The sequence below is a fragment of the Vulpes lagopus genome, chromosome 13, assembly GCF_018345385.1.
Source record: "Vulpes lagopus strain Blue_001 chromosome 13, ASM1834538v1, whole genome shotgun sequence".
Taxonomy (NCBI): Eukaryota; Metazoa; Chordata; class Mammalia; order Carnivora; family Canidae; genus Vulpes; species Vulpes lagopus.
In genome coordinates, this window is record NC_054836.1 from 468998 (window position 1) to 495274 (window position 26277).

Sequence of the window (26277 nt, forward strand, 5' to 3'; positions counted from 1 at the left end):
ACACTGTTCCATATATGTATTAATTCATCTATTCAATATTATGATTCCCTAGGATTATCAAACAGGAGAGAATATTCATATAATTATAAATTAATCACATTTTGTTAGAAATTGTGAAAAGGCTAAAATGAACAAATGAAGACTCATCACAGTTTTTAGAACATCTAAGGCAAGTTTTATTGAAATGAGGTCCCCAATAGAACCACTTGGATGCTTAGTTCACCATAGACTTAGTCAGGTTCTGATCCTATGGCTCAGAATTAACTTGGAAAAGAGTGTCTCATGTGATAAAGACCCAAGACTTTTTACAGAATCAGGGAACTTTCTGAGTGTGAAATATTCAGTCTGAAACAGAAATCCTTATATGAATAAAGTCTGTAAGACTCGGAGAGGTAAAGGATTCAAATATAATCATTGCCATACACACCATGAAAATGAATCAGTAATTTAAAATCTCCCCACAATTGAAAGCCCCAACCAAGATGGCTTTGCTCATGAGTTCTATTGAATATATGAGAAGAAAAACAGCAACTCCTCAAAAGTTCTTTCATAAAGTTAAGAATGGAATATTTCCAGTTCACTCTTTGAAGCCAGTATTACTCAGATAATAAAACCAAAGATATCATAAGGAAAAACATACAAACTATAGACTAATATTCCTCAAAAACAGGAAAGAAGAAACAAATAAGTCACTGGCACTTAAATCCTTCTCTGCTTTTGCTTTTAGGAACCCCCACCCAAGAGGACAATAATGTTCCAAATGTAGAAAGAACCAAGAAAGAAGTGGGCGGGGGGGGGGGGGGTAGGAAGGAAGATCTATAAGGAAACTCTTATAAAGGACATTATTGCAGATAAATTTGGGAAATTTGAAAATGTATTGCATATGAGGAAATATGAGTGTTTCTAACATTTAACTCTAGGTTCTAATAATGATACTGAGTTCAGCAGGAGAATGTTCTTGTTCTTAGGAGATACAAGATGAAATGTATATAGGTGAAACATCACTACTATCTGTAACTTATTTTCAAAATAGAGAAAAAATAAAGTGCAGAAACTGTTAATTTGTGACTCCACGTGGAGTAAAAAAAAAACACTTGATTTTTCTGTTGGTTAATCCTTTTTAAAAATAAAATTCACTAGAGAAGTGCAAAAACCACAGGCACTGCAATGCACCTATTTGAATGGCTAAAATAAAAAAAAATTAAAACTGGCAATATCAAGTATTGATAATAGGGAGAAAGTGGAGCTCTCTGGTGAGAGGGTGGAATAGTACAGCAACTTTGGCAAACGGTTGTTTCTCATAGTTAAAAAATGGACTTACCAAGTGACCCCAAATTTCTTCTCCTAGCTGTTTAACAGAGACACAAAAACTTGTTTACATAAAAACCTATACATCAATATTTATAGTGACTTTATTCATAATCACCAAAAACTTGAAACATTGCAAATGTCTCTCAACTGGGAAAGAAAGGGATACACTGTGATATATCGACACAATGGAATATTACTTTGCAATAAAAAGAAACTACGGAAACACACAACAACACGGGTGAATATCCAATATATTATGCTAAGTGAAAAAAGCCAGACTCAAAGGCTATGTATGGCATAATTCCATTTATAGAACAGTCTGCAAAAGGGAAAATATAAGGACAGAAAACAGATGAGTAGGTGGACTGGGGTTGAAATAAGGAGTTGTCTACAAAGACACATGCAGGAATTTTCTAGAATGATAGAACTGTTCAATACTTTTCGGTAGTGGTTGCATCATAATATGCGCTCAGGACTGTAGTCTAAAAGGGGTGAATTTACTGTATATTTCAATAAAAATTTTATACTAATTTTAAAATTAAGTGAATAAATATTGTTTATAATGTCATGTCACTCCTCTCTCTCTCTCTCCAAAACCATTCATTGCAGTCTTACCAGGAATAAACAACAGAGTCATTTCAATAGCTTACCAGGCCCTACATCATCTGGCATCCTTTTAGCTTTCTGATCTCATCTGGTACTTCTCTTCTCCTCCCTCAATCTGTTCCAGCCACATTGGCCGCTTTACATTCCTGAAACCTACCAAGTGTGTTCCTGCATCAGAGCCTTTGTACCGCCTATTCTTCCTCTAGATAGCTTTTTTGTTTGCCTCCAGTGTCACCTTCATAACCCTGCCTTATACTGTTACTCCTTTTCTCCAAGTTACTTTTCAATATCAAACATACCATACATATATTGTACTTTTATTTTATCCAATTTCTATAGCAAATGCACCCACAGCAGTGTTTAACCTATAGTAGTACTCACTATTGGCTGAATAAATGAATTGACATATAATGAAAGAGCCACTACTCAACCAATCCTCTACACTCAGTATCACTTGCACACTTTCTATAACACACTAAAATCAATCTTACCATAATTATTAAAGATGTGGACCTTTATTCTAATTCCACTTTTATGAGAAAAAGGCAAATAATGAGGAAAAAGAATTAAGAATATATTTTTAAAAACAAGTATCGTCATTTCCTTAGAATAAACACAAATTCATAAGGATTCAGAAATAAATCACTTAGATCTAAAATGTGGACCAATAATCATTTGATCTTTCTCCTTTGTGAAGCCTTCGTTCCTACCCCCTTCTAATCATTGAGCCCTCAGAGGGAGTCAATTCACCTTCAGCTTCCCACCATCCACTCCATGTTTCATGCAGGCTGCACTTATCCCACTAAATTTTTTTTGCTTACAAATATGCCCCTTTCAGCAAATAAACTACTTGATGGCAGGAACCTTAAGGTTAAGAAAAGTTAGTTCTGTGTTCTAACCGCCCACCCTTGCACCAGGTACAAAGAAGTTTAATAAAAGTTCTTTGAGTTGAATATAAATGAGTTGCTTTTTGAAATCATAAATTTTAAGATTTCAGAATTGTGAATCATCAAAGAAATGCTAAGCTGATTATAATATGAAATTATAGATACAGATATATGTACACACATAGGCATAGATGTAGAATATTTTTAAAAACAGTTTCACTGACTATCCTGAAACCACAGAAGTGACTTGGTTCAGTAGCTCAAACACCATCTGTAGAGATTTCTGACCAATCAGAATGCTAGTAGACTTAATCTAAGGTGTGAGTTTCTCTTTTCAAGGAAACTTTGAAGAGGGGAAGACATGGGACAGACTCTGGATTAGAACGAAGTAGAGCAAAACAGGTCAACAAATATATATATATGTGTGCTGTAGGAATTCTTGTGAGAAAACAATGAGCAAAGCTGTGGAGAAAACTCCCAAACCACTTTGCACTTAGGAAAACTTCACTGGAGTTATCAAAGTTTCTACTTTGACAGAAATAGGATTCAATAAGAAGGTACGTGTTTCAACTACTGAAAAGTCAAAAGTCAAGGATAAAAGAAAATTGAGTCCTAACTGCCTTCATTGTGGTTAACCTTTATAATAGCTTCTTATTGGTTTTTCACTTTCAGCCTCTTCCGAATAGCCCGTTTAAACAGTTTTCAGATTGATCTTTCTACTACAGAGATACGATGATGTTTCCCCAATGCTCAAAAACCATAAAAGCCAACCCACATTGCTTGAAGGACTCCATCTAAACATCTTTCAAAACATGACCCTTTTATAAAATGGTCTCGATGCATATTTTCATCAGCATATTCCATGAGGCTTCTATGCCCACACAGAACAGAAACCAAATTGGACTATTTATTTTTCAGTCACACATGATAAGCCCTCCTTCTATTCTTTTGTTTAATTGGCTCCCTCCTCGTGGAATGTCCACTTCTCACACTACCTTCTACTAACTTTCTGATGGACTACCTATCCAGTTATCTTACAGCCTTGCACGATCTCCTCTAATCTGGTGGGCTCGTTTTCTCTTCTCTGACCGATCATGGAACATCACACCTCCCTAACGTCCCAGCTTATACCATTGTTGTTTATACATTTGTTTTATTCCTGCTTTGTCATCCCACTCCTGCCTAGTTTTGTAAAGTCTGACACTAAGCTCTGGTTACCTTTATTTACTACAGATAATAGCACAGAGCATTTTCTGTATCATGTGCTCAATCAGTGTTTCTTGATTTATAAGGTTGACTAAATATCATGAGAGACACTGTGGAATCACAATTGCTGAATCTGCTCAGCAGCCAAAACCTAGTGTAGGCATCCTGGAGACGTTTTCCAAAGACCTATTACAGGGATCTGCGAGAAGACAACAGTGCCTTGTTTTCATTCTCAAACCTTACAGGCAGACATCCTACACAACTGTTAGAACTTAAACTCCTGGAAAGAATCAAATAATTCAAATGGAGAAGGTTAGTTTTTCGTTGGAAGCTTATGGAATATCAATTTAAACGTGGTTGAATATTCAAGTGTTCTAATCAAGATATACAAATATGTTATTATTCCACTATTGTGCTTTCATTCTACTTAAAGAAATTAAATCACACAGATTTAACCAAGTTCATTTTTTAAATGGAGAAAAGTTAGAATTCAGAGTGCTTTAAAGGTCAACATTCAGAGGAAATTAGATGACAAGTGCATTGTGTTTTATCCTTGATTTTGCTCATAATTTATATTGGGAAAACCTGTGGCTCTACATGCTGGTTCAGAGATAAATAACCAAAAAAAGATACTTTCTTCCTACTCTGCTGTCTATTTATTCATATTTTTATAAATATTTGGAAGTAATTTTACATCTGTATCTGAATATTAAAAATATAATTTTGTCTGAACATACAATATAGTTTTATATGAATCATGCATATAAAATAGTACTGTTAGAAACTGCTTTATAACATGGTGATTACCTGCCTTAAAGGAAAATAGTATTTTAAAGCAATAAAGCTGATTTTAAATTGTGCGTAGAACCAGTAATTGTGGATTTAAGGCAATTAAAAGATTTATTGACTCTTGGTTAAAAGTAGATTGACAATGATATTAAAGAATAAAGTATAATTTATTTGGTGCTACTTTGTGAATGCTTCTTTAACTACAAATCATCTCACGATAACATATACAATATACTTTCAATCACAACTCAAAATAACCTACAAAATCACATGGCTATAATCAATATACACTGATTATATTTTTAAAAGAAAGTTAGCAATTAAGGTGCAGTAACTTTTTTCAAAAAAAATATTAGCACCATACCAAATAAAATGACCTAAAACTATTGGCCTCCTCATATTTCTTAAATAACTAAATATAAACATTTTTTTCAAAGCACAAATATTAATTTGCAAAATCAGTTCTACAGTAGTTAATATTTCTCTCTTTTGCTGCATTTTTTTTCCCAGGAGGGAAAAATATGAAGTAAAAACTTTCACAGGATATGAAAATCAAACAAGTAAATGTAACCAACAAAAGGCTGTCTTTCAGCAATGAGTTCCAACAGAAGCAAAAGTGGACATTTCGCGGCGTATGGTACTAAAAGGTGAGAGTTCAAGTTCTGTGGTATATTCGTTGTCATTGTCATCGCTGGTCACTGTTGAAGACTTCTGAATGCACTCATCACAGCAACAGCAACAGCACTCCATAAAAGCCCGACTGAAGGGTTTGCAAAGACAGAAAAGGAGGACAGGGGTAACACAGGACTTAAAGAACAAAAGGAACTGGCTGATGATATAAAGCAGGTCCATTGTCTGCTGAGAAACCCCTGTCGCCATGTAGGCAGTAACAATATTGCAGATATTTTCAGGAATAATGCAAAATCCATATAAAATGGTCAGAGCCACTACTGTACAGTTCATCTGGCTTTCTAGCTGAATCTGTCGTTTATTCCCTCGCGTACAGGCTTTCTCAGCTTTGCGGATTTTCCTTGCAGTCACTAAGGAGCAGGTGATGGTGAAAAGTGTGGGCAAACAAAAGTAACAGCCAAAGTACCACCAGAGTCTTGCACTGTCATAGGTAAGAGCTAAAACATAGATGGTGTCTGGCAAATCAGGGGAAACCTTAATAACACAGCGTTCCGCAGGAGCTCTGCCACTAAACCCCAAATCCTCCTTGCTCAGCTGGCGGAGAACAACTTCTGGAAGTGCTAACAGTAGGGCACCAACCCATATAACAGCAAGCTTGGCAGTTGTCGAAGAACAGTTCTCTATCATTTCATAGTACATCTGCACGTTGGTGGCTGCACGGAAGCGGTCTATACACAGAGCACATAAGGTGAAGGTAGTGACTCCGAGGGAAGCAACCTGTGGGAGGAACACAGTACACTTATTCTGGGTGATCTCTGAAAAGATCAAAACACTAGGCAGTAAATACAGATTGCCAAAACAGAAAACAAAACAAAACAGAACAGAACAATTTCCTGGAATGAGGCATGGGTAACTGGGTTGGTGACTTTAGCTGAATTACTGTAAAGATAAAAATAGGAGGGAAAAATAAAAAGAAAAGAAATTTAGTGGTTCAGATTATGGAGTCAAAAAATTTTGTAACTGGAAGGATCCATAAGCTAAGTCCAATACCACTTTATTATAGAAAAGCACAGACACTCCAAGAATTTCAGTCACCCCCCCCCCCAAAAAAAAGCCACCAGGAGTTCTACATAAGGAGTAAGGATAGTTGAGTGTATCCCATTTTCATTACTGAAAAGGATGGTCATGTTTTCCAGTGCGTGGGTCAATAGCATGCCTCACACAGAGAAAACATTCAAGAGCTTATTATTTCCAACAAGTGAGATGAGTAAAGATCTCCAATTTCTCCTAAATGCAAAATAAAGTATTTCAATATTATCTTTAAATGCATACACTTATGGAAAAGAAGAAAGGGAAATTCTCCAGGGGTCAAAATCAATGAAAAAACATGCCAAACAGGTCAGTGACCCCTTCCCCTCCATTCTGCATGCTTGCCGAAGTGACATCTGCCAAGCCTGATGAGAGTTTCATCTAGCTAAGTTGGTTTTAGCTAGATCATGGGGCAGGTGCCCAAGTACACAGAGGTAGGAAACAAAGCTAGCCAGTATACATGGGGATTACATCAAAGATCCTTTTATGATTTTGGAACTCCCCAAATAGTGACATCTTCATGGGTATAAAGAGAAAAAGTAGAGGGAATTAGTAAAGAAACATGTCTGCATTATATCATTTGGATCTAGTGAATTGGAGATAAAAAAAGAAGAGCAAATTCTAACCAGGAGCCCGAATTTACACTGGCCTAAAGCTAGAATTCACACCATTTATGTGGCTCAGAAAAAAACCAAATTACAATTTTAAATTGTCCCAGGCACCTGGCAGAAGAAGAAAACACAAAACCTCTCTGGAAGAATGCACTTTAAAACCAGGCCTCAGAAACCCACAGATAAAATTTGAGGGAACATGGATTTACAATTAAAAATCAAAATATGCAAAAGCCAATCTGCCACTATGAACTTATGTGCCAAAAGAAGCAAGTTACAGGATCAGGCATAAAATAAGTACATTTATCATGAAATAAGTACATTTATCAAATTTAAAGTTATAGGAGATACACAAAGAATGTCAAAAAATAGATATAAAAAGTAACCATGAAAATATGCAAAAAGGAGCCAGATATAATGTGTAGATGTACCAGCCATAGGAAAATTTCAGATCAGAAAACAATTTGAGGCTGACCACATAAAGCACGGTATCCAAACTCTCATATGTGTATGGCCCAGACATCTAAATAAATTAACAATTAAAGGTTAAGAATGAAAAATATGTACATTTTTCACACAGAGAATAAAAATGCATGTTCCTAATGTAAACATAGTATCGTTCAGTAGTCTGTTAAATATTTACAAACATCATACACACACTCTAATGGGGTACACAGACATGTGTTTAACACAAGCACACATTTATTAATACCAACTTTGTCCTAAGCACTCTGCTAGATAGGAGGCTATAGAACAAGAAACAGTCCTTTCCCTCAAGGAGGTCATAGTCAACCAAAAGGGGGGGAAGGTAGTTCTCAAAGTCACAAGATAAAGACAGTAATCATCTGGGAGCATCAAACTTACTTAACTAGAGGAAATTGAGTAATGTAATGTTTAATAAATGTCATTATTTATATATTTAAATAAAGACAGAGTAGAAGGTAAAATGTTCATGAGGTTTAAGATGAAACAGGAGACTAAAACTGTAGATGAGAAGGATGTTTTGGGGTGTACCCTGGGCTCTGAGGTATGGGAATTCACTCTCCTCTGTCTGCTAGTGGGAATGTTTAAGAAGTACAGGAATAGGTCGTGCCTTGGCAAAGGGGCAAGGAAACATATATAATGTTCATGTCTAATTTTTTAGAATTCAAAGGGATCATGTTGAAAAAAAAAAAAACATTTGTCATAACAGTTTTGACACTCAACACATTAGTTGTTTATCTGCTACATTCAAGCTGTCACTGTCCCCAGAATGATGGCAACTTGCTTGTGGATTCTATGAGAATTCCAATGTCAAATGTCCACCCCCTTACTACATACTAAACATTAGTCAGTGTCTCCTGGTTCCACCATGGAAAATAAGGACATTGCATCCATGCCCTGACTATTCTCATAACTCTTAGTGGAAACAGTCTGAAAATGAGAGATAAGGAGGGCTTAAGCATATGAAAAGCAAAACTGAAGAAAAAATATGACTCCCAATCTAGATCAGGGCAGATCAAGACTACACGGTTCAGCTTATAACCACAATTTTCATACAAAATCTTCAGAAAGTTTCCCATAAATACCAATATAAGAAATATCCATTCAGGGATGCCTGAGTGGCTTAGTGGTTGAGCATCTGCCTTTTGCTCAGGTTGTGATCCTGGGGTCCTGGATCAAGTCCTGCATCAGGCTCCCCAGAGGGAGCCTCCTTCTCCCTCTGCCTATGTCTCTGCCTCTCTCTCTCTCTCTCTTTCTGGGTCTCTTACGAATAAATAAATAAAATCTTAAAAAGAAATATTCATCCAATATGACTGCCATAAAAAGTCATCTCTCCATACACCCTTTTCTTTCAAATTAATGAATTGGTCTTCTTGATGGAAATTTATTTTGCCTCTATGACAGAGATTCAAAATAATTCTAAAATTGAGGTCTGCACTGTGCAACTGTCTTAAGATCAGATTATTAAGTTTAATGTCAGTAATTGCCACACTTCGCATGGAAATCTGAGAAGGAGAATTCCTTCTAAAGGTCTGCATCAAAAGTATTATTTAGGAATTACAGGACTTTATTTTATGGGTTTTTGAAACTTCACATTTATGTATTAGTTTTTCAAATATTTTGATTCATTTCTCTGTAAGAATGTAAAACAAAACAAAAAATCCTCAAACTATCAAATGTACCCAAATCCTCAGCAAGGCTTCCTGTGCCATCTTTACTAACTTAAGTCTTTGTGCGTGTTTCTCTGTCACCCACGTATCCAGAGTCGGTCCATAAATAACAAAGCTACAGAGGTTTAAGCTGTGCATTCTCTTAAAATTATGAATAACATTTCTACTGAAAGGATGCTTGGTAAGACAAAACTACTAGAGTCTGATGGAAGGCAATCTCTTAGAGGCGTGGCACATACATTTGCTTGGTAGTTTTCTATCATTTTTTACAAAGAACACACAACACTCAAGAGATAGCATCTTGTCCCCCGATTAATCTCCTTAATTTTAAACACAGAGATTTAAAATCCGGACCAGGGGCACCTGGGTCGTTCAGTCAGTTAAGTGTCTGCCTTCATCTGAGGTCATGATCCCAAGATCCTGGGATTGAGCCCACATTGGGCTCCCTGCTCAGCGGGCAGTCTTCTTCTCCCTCTGCCCCTACCCCTGCTTGTACTCTCTCTCTCTCTCTCTCTCAAATAAATAAAATCTAAAAAAAAAAGAAAGAAAGAAAAGAAAAGAAGGAAAGGAAAAGAAAAGAAAGAAAAGAAAAGAAAATCTGGACCAATTACCACAAGAGCTAGCATTTGCATACCTAACTCCCAGTCTGTTACAGAGCATTTCGTGAGAGGGACTAGCCAATGAATGTGGGTGGACACGTATTAAGACGAGTGTGTTAGATTGCCTCTCCTTAGATATTTATAACCTGTGCTGCACATCCACTTTTAATTAAAAGATGTTCACTGCTTCAAAAAGCAAAAAATTTTCTAGGTCCTGTATATATCATTGCACATGATAACAGAGCCAGGGCAATTTTTAAACAAAATTTACATGTGCTCCAACTTTTGCTCAGGAATTCTACACTGTACTTTATTTGAAGATTCTTAGTTCTTCAGCCATATTCTCGAAAGCTATCAGACTGAGCACCAAATGTGTTTAAAAGAACATATTTGATCTGTAATCCTCTTGACGAATCACATATTGAGGGAAGCTTCCTAGGTTTCATACACAAATTGCAAGAGGCTCCTGTACCCAGCTTCGTATTGTCAAATCCTACTTCTCTTTGATAGTGTTCTCCTCAATTAGGAGCCAGCTGAAGCAAAGGTCACAAGAGCTGGGGCCTCTGAGGAAAATGCTGCCCCAAATGCAGATAGCACTTACTACATAGTTGCCAACAGCAACCGCAGCCCAAAGGCTAGTCCTAGATATCTCTTCCCTCCTGCTGCCACCGCCTGCAGTGCCATTACTTCAGATATTTTTCTGTAAATTCACTTCTACACTTGATTTTATGATGTGAAAGAGCAAGAAAGGTATAAAGCTCCTGCTCAGTAGTTTCCCAAATTATTTATAGAAGGCTTTAAACATTTGTAAAGGATCAACCTCGGAAATTAATTGATAAAAATCATCTGGATCATGGGTGGTGGGCTAATTTCTGCTTTCTCAGGTATGAAATCTATCCATGCCATTAAAATTGGTAAATGTTGGAGTAGCATGAAAAGATTTCAATCCCAATTTTGAAATGTATTTGTTTACTTACAGCTCATTAGAAATTCTACCAAGATGAATGGCACAATTATATGCAATTATAAAACTGTGTCATAAATGCTGGATCTCCTGCATTTAATGACCATATCTGATTGCTAAAATTCAATGTCACTAAGAAATTTGCTCTTGGGAGTAAAGCTGGTAAGGGGTAGTTTTTTGAAGCAACATCCGGAGAGATGGAATGAGTAAGATGCAATCTCCTATTAATTAAACTGCAATGGGAGAAATAATTAATGTCAACAAAAGCAGAACTGTAAACACTTCTAATAGACAAGACTATTAATTTTGAGACTCAAGATCAGAGGAAAGCTGGAAGCAGAAATTTTTAACTATTTGGGAAAATGAGATATTGAGCATTTTGAGGGTTTTGGTATCAAAATACACAAAAAAGAGAATAAAAATAAACAACTCTAAAATCTTTCTTTCATTCAGCAATGGTGTGCTCTTCTCTGTACTCCACAGGAACAACAGTAACCGTCCTTCAGCCCCTGCCAGTCAACATCCAGAGCGGTGAGTCTTCTGGCAGCCACAGGACCCTGCAGCAGTGCTCCAAGGCTGGGACAGGCACAGAGTCAGCCCCGAGTACTCAGGTTGGAAAGCAGCCACTGGTGCCCAAGTGGTCTTCCCACTGTTCAAGTTTCTAATTCAATGCAAACATCGGGCTATGAGAAAACCTGGGCCATCATATTCACTTTGTACTACACTAAATTCCTGTTCACTCAAAACGATAGGAAGAAAGAACACATGGACACTTTATAAAACACAGTAAGGATCTTTGTAGGAAGATCCTTGGCTATTGTCCTAACTATTGCTCCATTTTTCAGGAGTTTACTGCAGACAGACAAATAAGAAACTTTTTTTTCAAGTATTGTATTTTTATTTTTTAGAGAGAGAGAAAGAAAGAGATGGTGGGGGAGGGGCAGGAGAGGGAGAGAGGACTCCACACCCAGCATGGAGCCTGATGCAAGGCTGCATTCCACAGCCCTGAGATCATGACCTGAGCCAAAATTGAGAGTCCGATGCTTAACTAACTGAGCCACCCAACTGCCCCATAAGAAACCATTTTGAACGAGAGTAAGTTATGAAGGTATAACTCTTACCAAATAAATAGTATCTTTTGCTAAGCTTTCTGATATAAATCAGTGATGATAATTATGGGGGAGAAAAGACCAATGCACTTCCAAGCAAAATTTCTTTCACATGAAATTGAGTTGATATGCTTCAGTAAAGTGAAGCAACTAGAACACAATGATTTTTATAAAATAGGGAAATTTCTAACCAAAGTCATGATAACTATACTCTAGCTTAACTTATATTTTACCTCAAAAAGATGTTTAAGTACATCTATTTCTGTGCTGTCTTTTGTATACAAGTAACTCACAAAACAAGGGCATGATTGTTAAGAAAACCCATTCATTTGGATCATGAATGATAATCTATTATAAGTCTGTGGTTACAGGCCTAACAATCAGTCAGGAAAAAAGCAGGAGGAGCACAGGGTAGAGTTTCCTTTGAAACTTTAAATGGCTTGAGTTTGTGTATGCCTTTGGCTTCCTCTTACATTTTCCATAATCCTTATACTTGTACCAGTTCAGGGCAACTTCTCCAGGAAAGAGACACTCCTTTGATCACCACTGTGGAAAGCATGTTTAGCAGAGCCTCTGCTGTGAATAAGATGGCCTTTATCAAAAGGTCTTCATTTCAGAATGCATGCAAGTCATGATACTATGGTAGTAACACCCTTCCATTAGTGTTTCCAAACCAAAACAGAGAGTAGGAGAGATTTGCCTCACCCCTTACAAACATGCATAGATCTCTAAGATAAAATAAAGCCATTTACAACCATTCGTCCAAAGAGAAGCCTTCTTTCCTTTATCAAAATCAGTGAGGTTTAATCTGACACACCCACATATTATAAATATCTATTTATTTCGGTGATACCCAACATATTTCATCTCTACTTGATTCCCAATGTCATGGAAAAACAAAATAACTTCAAGGCATCAGCTGCCATTATAATCTCATTCTCTACCTTAAGCTTGGTAACATGCTCTTCCTTATTTTAAAAACAACTGAGACTATTTAAAAGCTAACATATCACCCTCAAACTTGGGTAGATTTTATAAATCTTTCTTTACCTTTATAGTCCCACCTTGACATAAAGTTTCCTACCAACTGTGACATCTGACTTCTGTAGCACAGTATATTTCTTTTGTAGTAAAAAAAAAAAGTGGGGGGATGAGGTACCTGGGTGGCTCAGTCAGGTAAGTGTCTGCCTTCAGTTCAGATCATGATCCCAGGGTCCTGGGATTGAGTCCCATGTCAGGCTCTCTGCTCAGCAGGGAGTCTGCTTCTCCCTCTCCCTCTGCCTACTGATCCTTCTGCTTCTGTGCTCCCTCTCTTTGTGTCAAATAAAAAAAAAATCTTTTAAAAAAATTACTATAACTTGTCTAAAATATTGTAATTTGGTTATAAATATGCCAATGCTCATTAATATAAAAAATACCAATGAAGCAACATTAACATCATTTGTCTCAAGAGGCAAGCAGTCTATTAAAATCAACAGATCTTAAGGAATTGATATAGTCTATTTTTTCTCAATAATTAAATATTCATTTCAAAATGTAATATTTATCCCAAGCCTGCAGTCTTTGGTATTATTATAATTTTTCTAATCAATCTTAAAGTGACCTGGAATTTCTGTTGTTCACCTAGGGGTTCTGATGAGTTTTCAAAGAACAGTGATAAATTTTCACCAATTTTCCTTTGTTCTATAATGATATTAATTTGCATGATGGTAAACCTAAACTAAAAACACATTCCTCGTCCATTTGTGGTTTAGTAATTGTGATTTGAATGACATGAAGAGACAATATATTAAGACAAAATTCCTCAGCTCTTAACCAAGGTTGCACCCTTGGTACTCTATTAAGGAAGTACTCTTTCTTTATTTAATCCTCCTATAAGAAACAAATATCTCTAAATCTCACATCTTGCTGCAAATTAGTTAACAGATGCTTTTCCCATACATGAGAGATTGGAACCAAGAAGACAGTGAAGGTAGGGCAGGGAGTGATGAACAGGAAGTAAAAAATGGCAACCCTAAGCATAGTCATAGACCTAATGAAAATGACTCATTCCAGTCCTGGATCAAATCAGTGACCTTGGCCTTGTTAATGCTATGAACCATGCAAGTGTGCTGACAAATAACATTGAAAACTATCATAAATCCACAAACGAAAAGTATTCTGTCTCAGGAATAAGCCTGTGATTATATCCTGTGTTTTATAGTTTTATTGAAAGTATATATACCTACTTTTCAAATAGAGAGACTTCAAATTTGAGGTTGCAGCAACCCCATTTTCCACTCTACCTTGAAATTTTAGATGAGATCATCTCCTCTGGCACAAAGAACACCATTCTAATTAGGATACTTAAGAGTTAGTCTTGGCAACAAGGTTGAGTTAATTATTGGACTTTGGCAGGTCAATTCTTGGGAAGTAAAAGGACAGGAGGATCCCCAGAGGATGGGAGAAGTGCAATGCCAGAGACAAATCTCACTGCAGAGCAGCCTACCCATTCCTTTACTCCCACAGTCCACATGCCCCAGACACAGATCCCTGTGCCTCCAATGTGACACCGTCAATCTAGCTCTAGTGGAGCTATTAAAGAGCTATTAAAGGTGGAAACATTCTATCAAGGTCCATGTAGTATAAGAGTCAAAGGCAAGGTAGATAGACCCTTACCTACTTAGCCTGGGAATCATAAACCCAGATCTATTTTGCTTTTCCAGACATATTTCCTTCCTTTTTGCTGTTGAAGGATGCTTTGTTGATATAACCAGATACCTTGGCAGTGCTTGGGAACTCAGAATAAGTCCTCACTCTGTTTCCATTCTTGAAAGATTAATCCGAAGAATTGGGAAAGTCAATCCTTTATGCTTCCCTTTCTATAATAGGGTCTAAAGTATCTATAATAGGGTCCAATGTTATCTCCTTTTTCACCCTTTCTTCCTGGATTCTCTAAGGTCAAATTAAACAATAGGTACATTATGAAGTTTTCAGAAGGACTCAATTTAATGTGCTATTACCACTGTTACTAATGTGCTATTACACTGTTAAATGAACCATTCATTTAAGTAAAATTTTAAAATTTAATTTATTTAATTCCTTATGGCTAATAAGGACTAATAATTCCAAAGCACAGATGGTTATCTCAGGCACTGTATTCTAAATAATAATTTGGGATTCTGTGTCCTAAATGAAACTTTTAGGGCTGTCCTATCTGCTGAAGTATCTTGCCCCAATGATTCTTATGGGCCTCCTATCCCACAAAAGATTGAGAAAACAAGAAAGCAAGAATTAAAAGATTTTTATATTTGCATCTTTTCACAATGGATCTAGGTTGTACAGAATTTATGAAGACTATAATAAGACTATGATGAAAAAGAATTAGAGTGAGCACAGTTTTCACTTGAATTTATTCATCTTTGGTCCTAATTAAGTACAACTGTGAGCTGACTCATTCCAGGACCCATTCCTGACCTTCCATAATCCTTTGTTTAAATCTCTATTATAGTACTCATTACGCATTAGAACGTTACTTCTCTATAGCTTTAAAAGCAGTAATGCATCTATGTTATTCATCTCTGGAAATTTTTCCCCCTTTTCTCCCATCCCTACCTAACATCATACTCACACAGTAGAAAAGCTCAATAAATGTTTGATGAATAAATGGATAGTAAATAAATGAATGAATGATGACATATATGGAAAAGGATTATAGAAAATAATGAATTATTCAAACTGTTCTTTAATCAGTTATTAGTTGCTGCTCTTTTATATATAGTTCTTCCAAGCTGAGTGCCAATGAGTAGCTCTAGAAGGGAAGTAAAGAAAAATCCGTTTCTGTATGTACTTCACTAATAAGCTTCAGAAAAGAATGGCATTCTCAGTATAATCAATAGTGAAGGCAATTATTTGAATTTCACATGTGGATATAATAAAACTTTTATTGCTTATATAGAACCCAAAATCTGTATGTTCATAAGTGGCATTATAAATAAGAGCTCATTCTATAACATTTTAAATCTTTTCTGCAAAAGTCATCAGCGAAGTATTTTTACTTGTATAGAAATGTAGGAAATGATTGTAAAGGGATTAATGGGAAGTCATAAAATATTTGTTGAGCACCATTCACACATATATTGGGTTTACTTTCCCTGAGAATATTATTAGTGACTTTCAAATTGCTCATAAAATTGTATCTTTCCACTTAAAAGTCCATCAGAATACCTAATGGCTAATCCACAATTCAAGCAAATTTACTATCTGTCATGGTAAATGTGCTATTACTTGAAAGTAGGGGTTCTAGAGAAATCTGTGTGGAATCACATACTTGTATGATAAATCATCTTCAGCTTCCACGACCCTTCCTTTCTTACCTATCAGTGCTAACTACAATCTGAGGCAATTAAAGAGCCATTTGTTTCACTCAGTTTGAAACTAGTATTTCTAAAGCTATTGGAGAATTGTCTCTTTTCATCACAAAAGATTGTATATCTTTCACAAATCATCCCGAGTCCAGAGGCTCTGGTGAGATTCATTCCCTTTATCCATCCTCCACCTTCATGCAGGAATCTTGTATCTCAGTAAAACAAACAAACAAACAAACAAACAAACAAACAAACAAAAACAGTTAGGGGCACCCAGGTGGTTCAGTCAGTGAAGCATAGATTCTTGACTTCAGCTCAGGTCATTATCTCCAGGATATGAGATAGAGCCCCACCTCAGGCTCTGTGTTGGGTATGCAGTCTGCTTAAGATTCTCTCTCTCCTTCTCCCTCTGCCCCTCCCTCATTCAAAACTTCCAAATTAATGTCCAAACAGAAATAAATATTTAGCAGTGGATCTGAATCCAATGATACATTGACTCTGGTTGGCTTTCATCAACTAATGAGCAAAGATCTATTCCAGTTACCATTCAGTGCCCAAATTATCTGGCTTTAATCATTTGTTAGATCCTTAAAGTGTGGTAGAGAACTCCTTTGCCATTTTCCTATTGCACTCCACACCCAGACCTCTATATCTACCCATCTCTCTCACTCTCTTGCTCTCTATCTCTCTCCTTCCCTTTCCCCTACCTCTCTCTTTCCACACACAACTATCACTTTGAGTATAGTTCTGTTTTGTTTTGTTTTCTGGTGACTAGCTAATAACCCAGTTTAAAATGATGTGTCTATTAGGATGACCACCATTCACTCAGATTCTTTTCTCTCCTATCCCCTTTTCCTACCATTCCATGTGCCCTTGATCTTTAAGGGATTTATCATTAAGCCACAAAGGCATCAGAATCCTAAAATAGAAATAGAGAAGTTATCAACTACAATAGTTCCCAGTATATTCCCACTCATAGCAACATTAAATATGATAAAACTACTTTCTAGTAACAGACCCTGAAAGCTGGCTATTCTCCTCAAGCCTTATGCCAACAAATTGAAATAAAACAAGAATTGAATGTAAATTTCAAAGATATGTGATTTTTCTGAAGAAACGTCTCCTATTTTTCTATACAAACTCAACTCTCTGCCAAGTTCCACTATCTCCTCAAGATTATGCTAATACTCAAGTTGTAGGGAAAAAAAGAACTATGGTAGAAGAAGAAAAGGAGACAAAAGTGAAAGGAGAGAAAATTGACAAAATTTCTGAAGATTAATAAAATTAACTGTGGTACAGCTACTATGGAAAACAGTTTGGAGATTACTCAATATTTTAAAAATAGAATTACCATATGATCTAACAATTCCACTTTTGGGTATTTATCTGAAGAACATGAAAACACTATTTTTTTAATTTAAATTCAATTTGCCAACATATGGTATAACACCCAGTTCTCATCCCATCAAGTGCCCTCCTTAGTGCCCGTCACTCAATCACCCCATCTCCCCACTCTCCTCCCCTTCTGTAGTCCTTTGTTTATTTCCCAGAGTTAGGAGACTCTCATGGTTTGTCTTCCTTTCTAATTTTTCCCCACTCAGTTTCCCTCCTTTCCCTTAGAGTCCCTTTCACTATTTCTTATATTCTACATATTAGTGAAACCATATGATGATTGTCCTTCTTCAATTGGCCTATTTCACTCAGCATAATACCCTCCAGCTCCATCCACGTCGAAGCAAATGGTAGGTATTAGTCCTTTCTGATGGCTGACGAAAACACTAACTTGAAAAGATACATGCACCCCTGTGTTCACTGCACCATGATTTACAATAGCCAAGATATGGAAGCAACCTAAGTGTCCACTGCTGGATGAATGGATAAAGAAAATATGATGTATGTACATACGTGTGCATGTGTGTGAATGTATATAAATACAATGGAATATTATTCAGCCATTAAAAAGAATGAAATCTTGCCATTTGCAACAACATGGATGGACCTCAAGGCATTATGCTAAATGAAATAAATCAGATGAGGAAAGACAAATACCATATGATATCACTTATATGTAGAATCTTAAAAAAGCAAAAACAACAACAACAAAAAAACCTAAAACAAAACAATAAACTGAGCCCTTAGAGTCATAGAGAAGAGATTGTGGTTGCTAAAGGCTGGGGGTTCTTGAAAGGTATCAAAAGATACAAGCTTTCAGTTATAAAATAATACTGTATTACATATTTGGAAGATGCTAAGAAAGAAAGTAGATCTTAAAAGTTTTCATCAAGAATGTTGTAACTATGTAAGGTGACAGATACTAACTAGAGTTATTATAGTGATCATTTCACAATTATACAAATATCAAAGCACTCTATGTTGTACACCTGAAACTAATAAAATGTTATATGTCAACTATACCTCCATAAAAAATAAAAATTGTGAATAAAAGTTTAAAATGTCTAAGAAATATTAAAAAATAAAAACACTGGAAAAGATGAAACATTACTATCAAAAAGGTAGATCATACATTATAAATCAACAATAAGATGTGTGGTAGAAAAAAAGGAAAAGCCAACAAATAAATATAAGAAAGTAAAAAGTAAGGAGAGAGAAGGTAAAATCTAGATAATAAAAGGAGATAAAATGTCAAATAGTTTTTAGAATTCTTGTGGTCCTGAGGTGGACACTTGACGGGATGAGCACTGGGTGTTTTTCTGTATGTTGGTAAATTGAACACCAATAAAAATTAATTTAAAAAAAAAAGAATTCTTGTGGTCAAAAATAAACAGATTTGATGGGGGGAAGATTTTTGAGAAAGTTTAAACAAATGTAATTATTTATAGTGTTTTTTACCAATCTAAAACACTGTGATTTTAAGAATATAAAATGTAACCTACATAGCTTAATTTGATCACTAACATAATCATCTTTGACACAGTAAAAGTGCAATTGATTCAGATTGTTGCAATTTTTAAAAATTTTCAAACTCTGGAACTTACTGTTAATTTATGAGAAACAAGATGAAATTTAAGAATATAAAAAGTTATAAATTTCATCATATAGCAAAGCATGTTAACTGGGCTTATTTTTCCCTACCCATTGGATATAAAAATCTTTTTTGAAAGATGCCAAGGAGCAGACATAAAAAGAAAACACTCATTGGACACTTCTGCCTTCTAAATGTTTGTCTAATAAGCAAACTTGAGACTGAAAGGTCTGGCTGCTACTAACTAGGTATAAATGCTTAGGATGATCATTTCTCCTCTCTGGGCCTCTTGTTTCATCTTAAAAATCGGGAAGTTTGAGTAGAGTGTCATCTGGTTCTAATTTAACATTAGAAAAATTCAAAAGCTACTGCAGTGCAGGCTATGGCTCCCCACCCAGATTGCCTCTCCACAAAATTCCTTCAGGTATGAAGTGCTGATTCCCCCAACTGCTGGGACTGTTGGCGGTTGGTGGCTCTTAGCTGCAACCTGCTCTAGGAATTGCCTTTCAGAGAGATCCCCCCAGATCAAGGTTATGTCCCCTTTCTAGGAGCAACTTCCATGTAGTAACCGGTCCCTTAGGGGGAATAAAGTCTGGGCAGTCTTGCCTCTATCCAGGACATAGTGCAAGGTTATGTCCAGCCCTGCAGCTCCTTGTGGTGTCAGCCAAGGTCTCTAGCATCTGGATCACAGTTCAACTTCTCCCTCTGCCCAATCCCACCTCCTTCATTCCCCATTAGGTGTTGAACCTGAGCACATGCCCCAGTAAACTTCCTGCAATGCAAATCTCCACATTTGGGTCTGTTTCTTGGGGAACCTGACATGAACAGGCACTAAATCTTCTTAGTTCTGTGAAAATCACAGTGCCTCCTAGAGGCAGAAATGTTTTGTTTTGAAATTTGGACTGTATTTTTTATTTTTATTTTATTTTTATTTTTTTTTTATTTTTATTTTTTTTTTAATTTTTTATTTATTTATGATAGGCACACAGTGAGAGAGAGAGAGAGGCAGAGACACAGGCAGAGGGAGAAGCAGGCTCCATGCACCGGGAGCCCGATGTGGGATTCGATCCCGGGTCTCCAGGATCGCGCCCTGGGCCAAAGGCAGGCGCCAAACCGCTGCGCCACCCAGGGATCCCTGGACTGTATTTTTTAGTCTCATAATCAGGAATTACAGAGCTGACAGTACTATCCAATCTTTTTTTTTTTTTTTTTTTACAAAATATACTAATGCATTATAAAATTATTTCAGAAGAATAGGATAGGAATGTAGAAACACTACATCTTAAGATTTTCATTCATTACTTTAATAGTAAAAATGTGTATTACAGTCTAATTTTTAAGAAGAAATGAGTAAGGTTTTTTCCAACTCTGGGGGGAATAAAGGCTAGCACTAAAAACTAAAAAAGAAATAAAGGACTATAAAGAAGAGAGGGAAATACAGATAGCAAAAAATACCAATAGTTGTTTTAATAATAAAAAAGGTAAAAATATATTAAGGATCAGAGAATTAAATTTAAAAATGAAATAAAAATGAAAACACATATTCAAAAAATAACCAGAGCTAAAGAAAAAGAAAATTAAGACATACATGATAAATACCATCACTCAAAACTCTTAGGTCTCATAAACTTACCAAAGTTTTTATATTCTTTTCTGAATTTGTTTTTTTTTTTTTTAATTTTATTTTATTTATTTATGATAGGCACACAGTGAGAGAGAGAGAGAGAGAGAGAGGCAGATACATAGGCAGAGGGAGAAGCAGGCTCCATGCACTGGGAGCCTCACGTGGGATTCGATCCCGAGTCTCCAGGATCACGCCCTGGGCCAAAGGCAGGCGCCAAACCGCTGCGCCACCCAGGGATCCCTCTTTTCTGAATTTGGATGGAATTCCTTTCTTTTGAGGTTTTTTAAAGAACTGAGTAACTTTTTTTTTCTTTCCCCAGTTTCTTTTTTCTGTCCTCTTTACCTTTTTTTTTTTTTCCTCTAATATATAAAGCCTTCATCATGCCCATTTTAGACAAGCCAATACACTTCTGTTACTGGGGGTAACTCTCCTGTTCACTTTATAGTTTACTTTTGTCTCATTCTTGCATATGTCAATTTCTTCTGTATTATTCAAGAAAAGAATCAGAGAAATCTTAAACATTGACCTTGAAAAAGCAATTGATAGATACATCTCTTTTACATAAATTCAACTACCTCCGCTGCAATTAAAAAATGAACTGTCTACAAATAAAATAGATATTTCAGAGCTACGTGGAGCCTGGCAACAAAAGAAACCCTAGGTTTTGGTAAAGTAGCAACAGCTGGTTTAGCCAGTATGGAATGATTCTGCATCTGATCCCTGCCAGGATAACAGAGGGTCTTATTTACTATCTCTTCCCTTGTTCGTCTAAGTAGGTACTGTTTTCTGTTTACTTATCTCCTAGCTTTGAGCCCTGGAACAATGTTGAACATAGTGTCACTGGCTCTGGTGCCAGACAGGATCAGGGGCTCTGGAATATTTACAGTTTCCCTTCTTCTGCTTCCATAAATGAAATGGGCAGTCTGAATGGAGGAAATCAAGGGCCAGCTGGCTAAAAACACAACTGGCAACAAAGCACTTGGGCTCCTTCCAAGAGCTGGTGTTTAAAGAGAGGCCATTTAAAGAGCAAATACCAACTACCATAATAATGGTCCAGGACACTAGCTGTAAGATGAAAAAATAAAATTTCACTCAGCAATATTTTTGTCTCCAAAGTTTGGAACCTATTATATGCCCCCCTTCTTCTTAAAAATTTTTTCTACTCTTAGCCAATCCCTTAAAATAACCAATCCATTATATCCTAACAAGTGACAAGTACATAATATATATGCATGCTCAAATATATATGTATGTGTGTGTGTGTGTGTGTATATATATATATATATATGTATATGTATGTAAATTCAGTGCCATGATGGCCAAAGTGTTATTTTTGCTTAAACTCATCCATAAAAAATAAATAAAACTGCTAAGAAATTGAGAAGGAAAAGGAGAGAAATAAGAAATGACATAAGAATTTAGATGGGATAGCATGGCAGACTGCCAAAGGACACTTAAACTAATTTGGGAGGTTATTAATATATCATGAAGCCAACTGACAAAGGCAGATTTCCTTTGTTAAATAAAATAGTATTTCCATTTTGATATTTAAGAAAGATTCAATAATCTCCTTGGGGAAAAAAATCATGTTGGAGCACTACTTGAGAAACAATACATGATTTTTTATTGTTGCTGCTGAGTTCTGGTAATGACAACTATACAATGGCCATTTATTAACCCTCGACTCTCTGGTGCCAAATCAATACTATATATAAATGCCATATTCAGAGAGATCAATTTAAAATGTAAACAATTCTATACATGATGAAAACATAATTATTTCAAAATCCAGGAGCAGAAGAGTTTGGAAGTGAGCAGACAAAGCTGCCTCTCTCTTTTTCTCTCTCTTAATGACTGACAGGAGAAGTGGAGGAGGACCCAGAAAAAAAGTAAAGGGGTGCGTGGAGCAGCAATTCGGACGCTATACATCCCCGAAATGGGTAAAGCCAGTAGTTTGAGACCCCCCTGGAAGACATTACCTCGATATAGGGCACAATCTTGCAAGAGAAGTCCTCCAGCAGCCACTTCTTCGTCAGCTCGTGAAAGATGACGAGCGGAAGGCAGAAGAAGATGATGAGAAAGTCCCAGAAGGCCAGGTTGGCCAGGAGGGAGTTGGAGATGCTCCGCATGTAGTAGTTGTGGCACACGATGCACATCACCGCCAGGTTGCCGATGATGCCAGTCCCGAAGATCACCACCGACAGACACATGACTGCGTAAGCCCCGTAGGACTCCTGGGTCAGCGGGTAGAAGGGGTTCTTCAGCCGCAAGCGCCGGTGCGTGCTGTTCCCCCGGCGGAGACCCCCGCGCTCGTGGACGCCCTCCCCTGAGGACCCATTCTGGGCCAGCGCCCTGCCAGGGGGTGCGATCGTCCGCCCTTCGTGCCCCGACGGTCCCTCGACCGTCTTGGGTGGGGTGTCGTGGTGGGCGCCCTGGTGTTTCCCGCCTCTCCTTGGCCAGTAATAAAGGTCGCTGGCTGCAGGTTCTGTCCTCACACTCGGCTCCTGGCTGTGCCCAGAAGTGCCAGCGCCCCTGGGACCCTTCTCTGCCCCCTCTGAGCTCCGAAGGAAGAGCTGGAGAGCCGGGGGGTTCCCTCTTCCCAAAGTCCCGGGGGGCTCCTGGCCCCGGGCACCTCTCCACCTCCAGGCTCCGGAGGGTCTGGCTGGAGGTCCCGAGGGTTCCGCGGCCGACACCTCCGGGCCTCTCCCCGCGCCTGGGTCACCGCCCCGGGCGGCCCGAAGGTCCCGCCAGGGCGCCGCGCGCGCCGCGGGCTCCCGCTCCTCCTCCCTGGGCGCGCGGGTTAGCAGAAGGTCCCCTGCAGAACTCCCTCCCCACGCGTCCCTGCTGCGACGCTGGCTCAGTGCAGGCGAACAGTTTTGTCCTAGGCACGTCTCGTTCCTGGGCGGAGGAGCGGACCCGAGGGCAGGCGAGGCGCAAAGCTTGAGCAGGAGCAGAAGCAGCAGCCGCAGCCGCGAGGTGCGGGCGAGAGGCGCGCCCGGGGCCCGCATGGCTCGGCGAGGGCGCGCCCGCAGCGTGGCTCCCGATCAGCACCGACACCTGCTGCCTAAATTGCTGCTGAGAGTCGGACACATGTCACACACTCACCCCCGCCCCGGCCACGGGGGACGGGAGATTACGGAGAGGTTGGGGGATGGGTCTTGGGTCACAAACCCTCCCCTTCTACAATCCTTCCTCTTTCGGCTCCGCGTGCATTTCGCAGCCAAATCCAACCCGAGCGCCGCGTACCCCGGGGTTCAGAGAGGGAGTCGCTGCTCTCGGTGGCCGACCTTGAAAGTTGCCACCGGCACCTGGTTGTCGGTTAACGTTGCGACTGGGAGAAGCCCGAACCGAGCCCCACGTTCCTCCCTGCCCTTGGGCGGCTGCCTTCTTGGTGACAGTTGCTCTGCCTGTTTACATCCTGTCCTTGCCGCTTTATCCAGTTGGTAACAGTTGCGCTGCCTTTTTACACCCTTTCAATAACCGCTTTGCCCGGTTGTAAGCCGAGGTCGCCAAAGGCAGAGAAAAACAAGTTGCCCCTTTGCGGGTGACCGGCAGCCACGGTCCCGCTCCCGGCTCGCTGGAAACAGGTTGCAAACCGCTGGACGCAGCGCGGATGCGCCCGCGGAAACTCTCGCCCCGCCTAACCCCGGCGACTTGCGAGGCTCCTGCTGCCGGGGGAGAAGCGGGATCCGAGCCCCGCGGCCACTGTCAAAGTTGCTGCTCCTCCCGCCCAAAGTTGACCAGGGGGCGGCGCGGGCTGCTGGGCGGCGCGTGCCCGCGGGGAAGGCGCTCGGCGGCGCGGGCGGGCGGGCGGGCGGGCGGGGGGCGCCGCTCCTCGGCCGACGGTGCCCGCGGCCGAGGGAGCCGGTTGCTGCGACAGCGGCGCTAGGCGGGCGGAGAGCGCGGTGCCTGGAGCGGCCGCGGGCGGGGCGGCGCCCGGCCGGGGAGGGGGTGGCCGGCCTCGCCCCGCCGCCCCAGGTCTGCGCGCGCCGCCGGGAGCCAGCGCTCGGCCCGGCCTCCTCCTGCGGGAGGTGCTGTGCGCGGAGGCTGCCTCCGCCGGCGCGGCGGTTGCCGACTCAGGAACGCACACGCGCTTCATTCAAGCCCTTTGCAGCGGCTTTGGCTCGTCGGAGCTGGGAGCCGAGAGGGAACAAGGGCGGAGGCCGGGGCTGGGGCTGGGGCCGGGCGGGCCGCGTTGATCCCACACGTCGGAACCAGCTCGGCAGGTCCCGGGGACGCGGGCGCAGGCCCAGGCCGCGGGCCCGGGGGTGGGAGGGGGAGCCGCTCCCGTCCCTCGGCGTCTCCAAGAGCGGGGCCTCGAGAGGAAGAGGAAGCTCGGACGTCCCCATCGCGAGTGGGGCGCGGAGTGAACATGCTCAGGGCGCGCCGTTACCTCTGACGCCGACTGCGGGAGCAGGCTCACGGGCCGCTCGGAATGCCCGGACCCAGTGCCCCGACGACAACGAAAGTAGTTCAGTTTGATGAACTAGTGGGAAATGACAGGGGGCGGGAGTGACCTTGAACAGAAGTGCGGGCGCGGCCGGCCCTGCCCCTCCAGCCTTCGCGCGAAACCTCGCACTCGGCCACGGCTCTTCAGGGTGTAGTTAATGAGACAGGCGGATAGAATAGAAAATAGGCAAATTGATTAAAAGACAAAGTGATAGAGGAAGAAATAAATGCGTTTTGAAGTGAAAAAGGGCAACATCTAGAAAAACAGGAGAAAATGCAATGAAAACCATGATGCCAATTATGACAGGCAGAAGGGGACCTCCAAAAAGAGGTCCACATCCTAATTCCTAATACACGTGAAGATGTTATCTGACTTGGCAAAAGGGACTTTGCAGATGCGATTCGGTTAAAGATCTTGAGATGGGAAGAGTATCATGAATTATTATTCAGGTGGGTCCACTGAGATCACAACGGTCCTTACAAGAGGGAGGTTACAGGGTCAGAGTGAGGGTTTCTTTTTTTGGGGGGGGGGTTGTTTGTTTGTTTTCTTTTTGTTTTTGTTTTTTTTTCAGGTGGCAGAGATATCTTTATTTTTGCAGAGCAGAGGCAGCATTTACTGGCTCTGGAGTGGGTGGCAGCTGTCCTGGGGCTCCTCTCGAGTACCTTCTGGACACCGGTCTCCAGTCTGAGGAAGAAGCAAGGCCGCCATGCTAGGGGGCAAGGCTCCCCCTAACTCCCTGAGAGGTATCCAGCAAGCCCTCCACTGGAGACAGCTCCGACAGGGTGCCTTCTAGGGGGTCCAGTTGGAGGTAGGACTTGAGGGCAGGTTCAGGGGCAGGCTTCCTGTCCATCACAGTGAGTCAGTGAGCCAAGTAATGCAGCAATCTCTGGAAGCTGAAAAAGTCCCTGCCGGTTCAGTTT

The 26277-nt window shown here is 39.8% G+C and overlaps 1 protein-coding gene across 1 annotated transcript; it reads right to left on the reverse strand.

Annotated features, from left to right (window-relative positions):
- Positions 1-1396: 1396 nt before the first annotated feature.
- Positions 1397-24661, reverse strand: GPR37 (G protein-coupled receptor 37). Its single transcript, XM_041728292.1, has 2 exons — positions 22887-24661; positions 1397-6206 (listed from the first exon to the last, which is right to left on the reverse strand). The coding sequence occupies exons 1-2, from the start codon at positions 23913-23915 to the stop codon at positions 5388-5390; spliced, it is 1848 nt and encodes a 615-aa protein (XP_041584226.1). The 5' UTR covers positions 23916-24661; the 3' UTR covers positions 1397-5387.
- Between the last annotated feature and the right edge of the window lie 1616 nt (positions 24662-26277).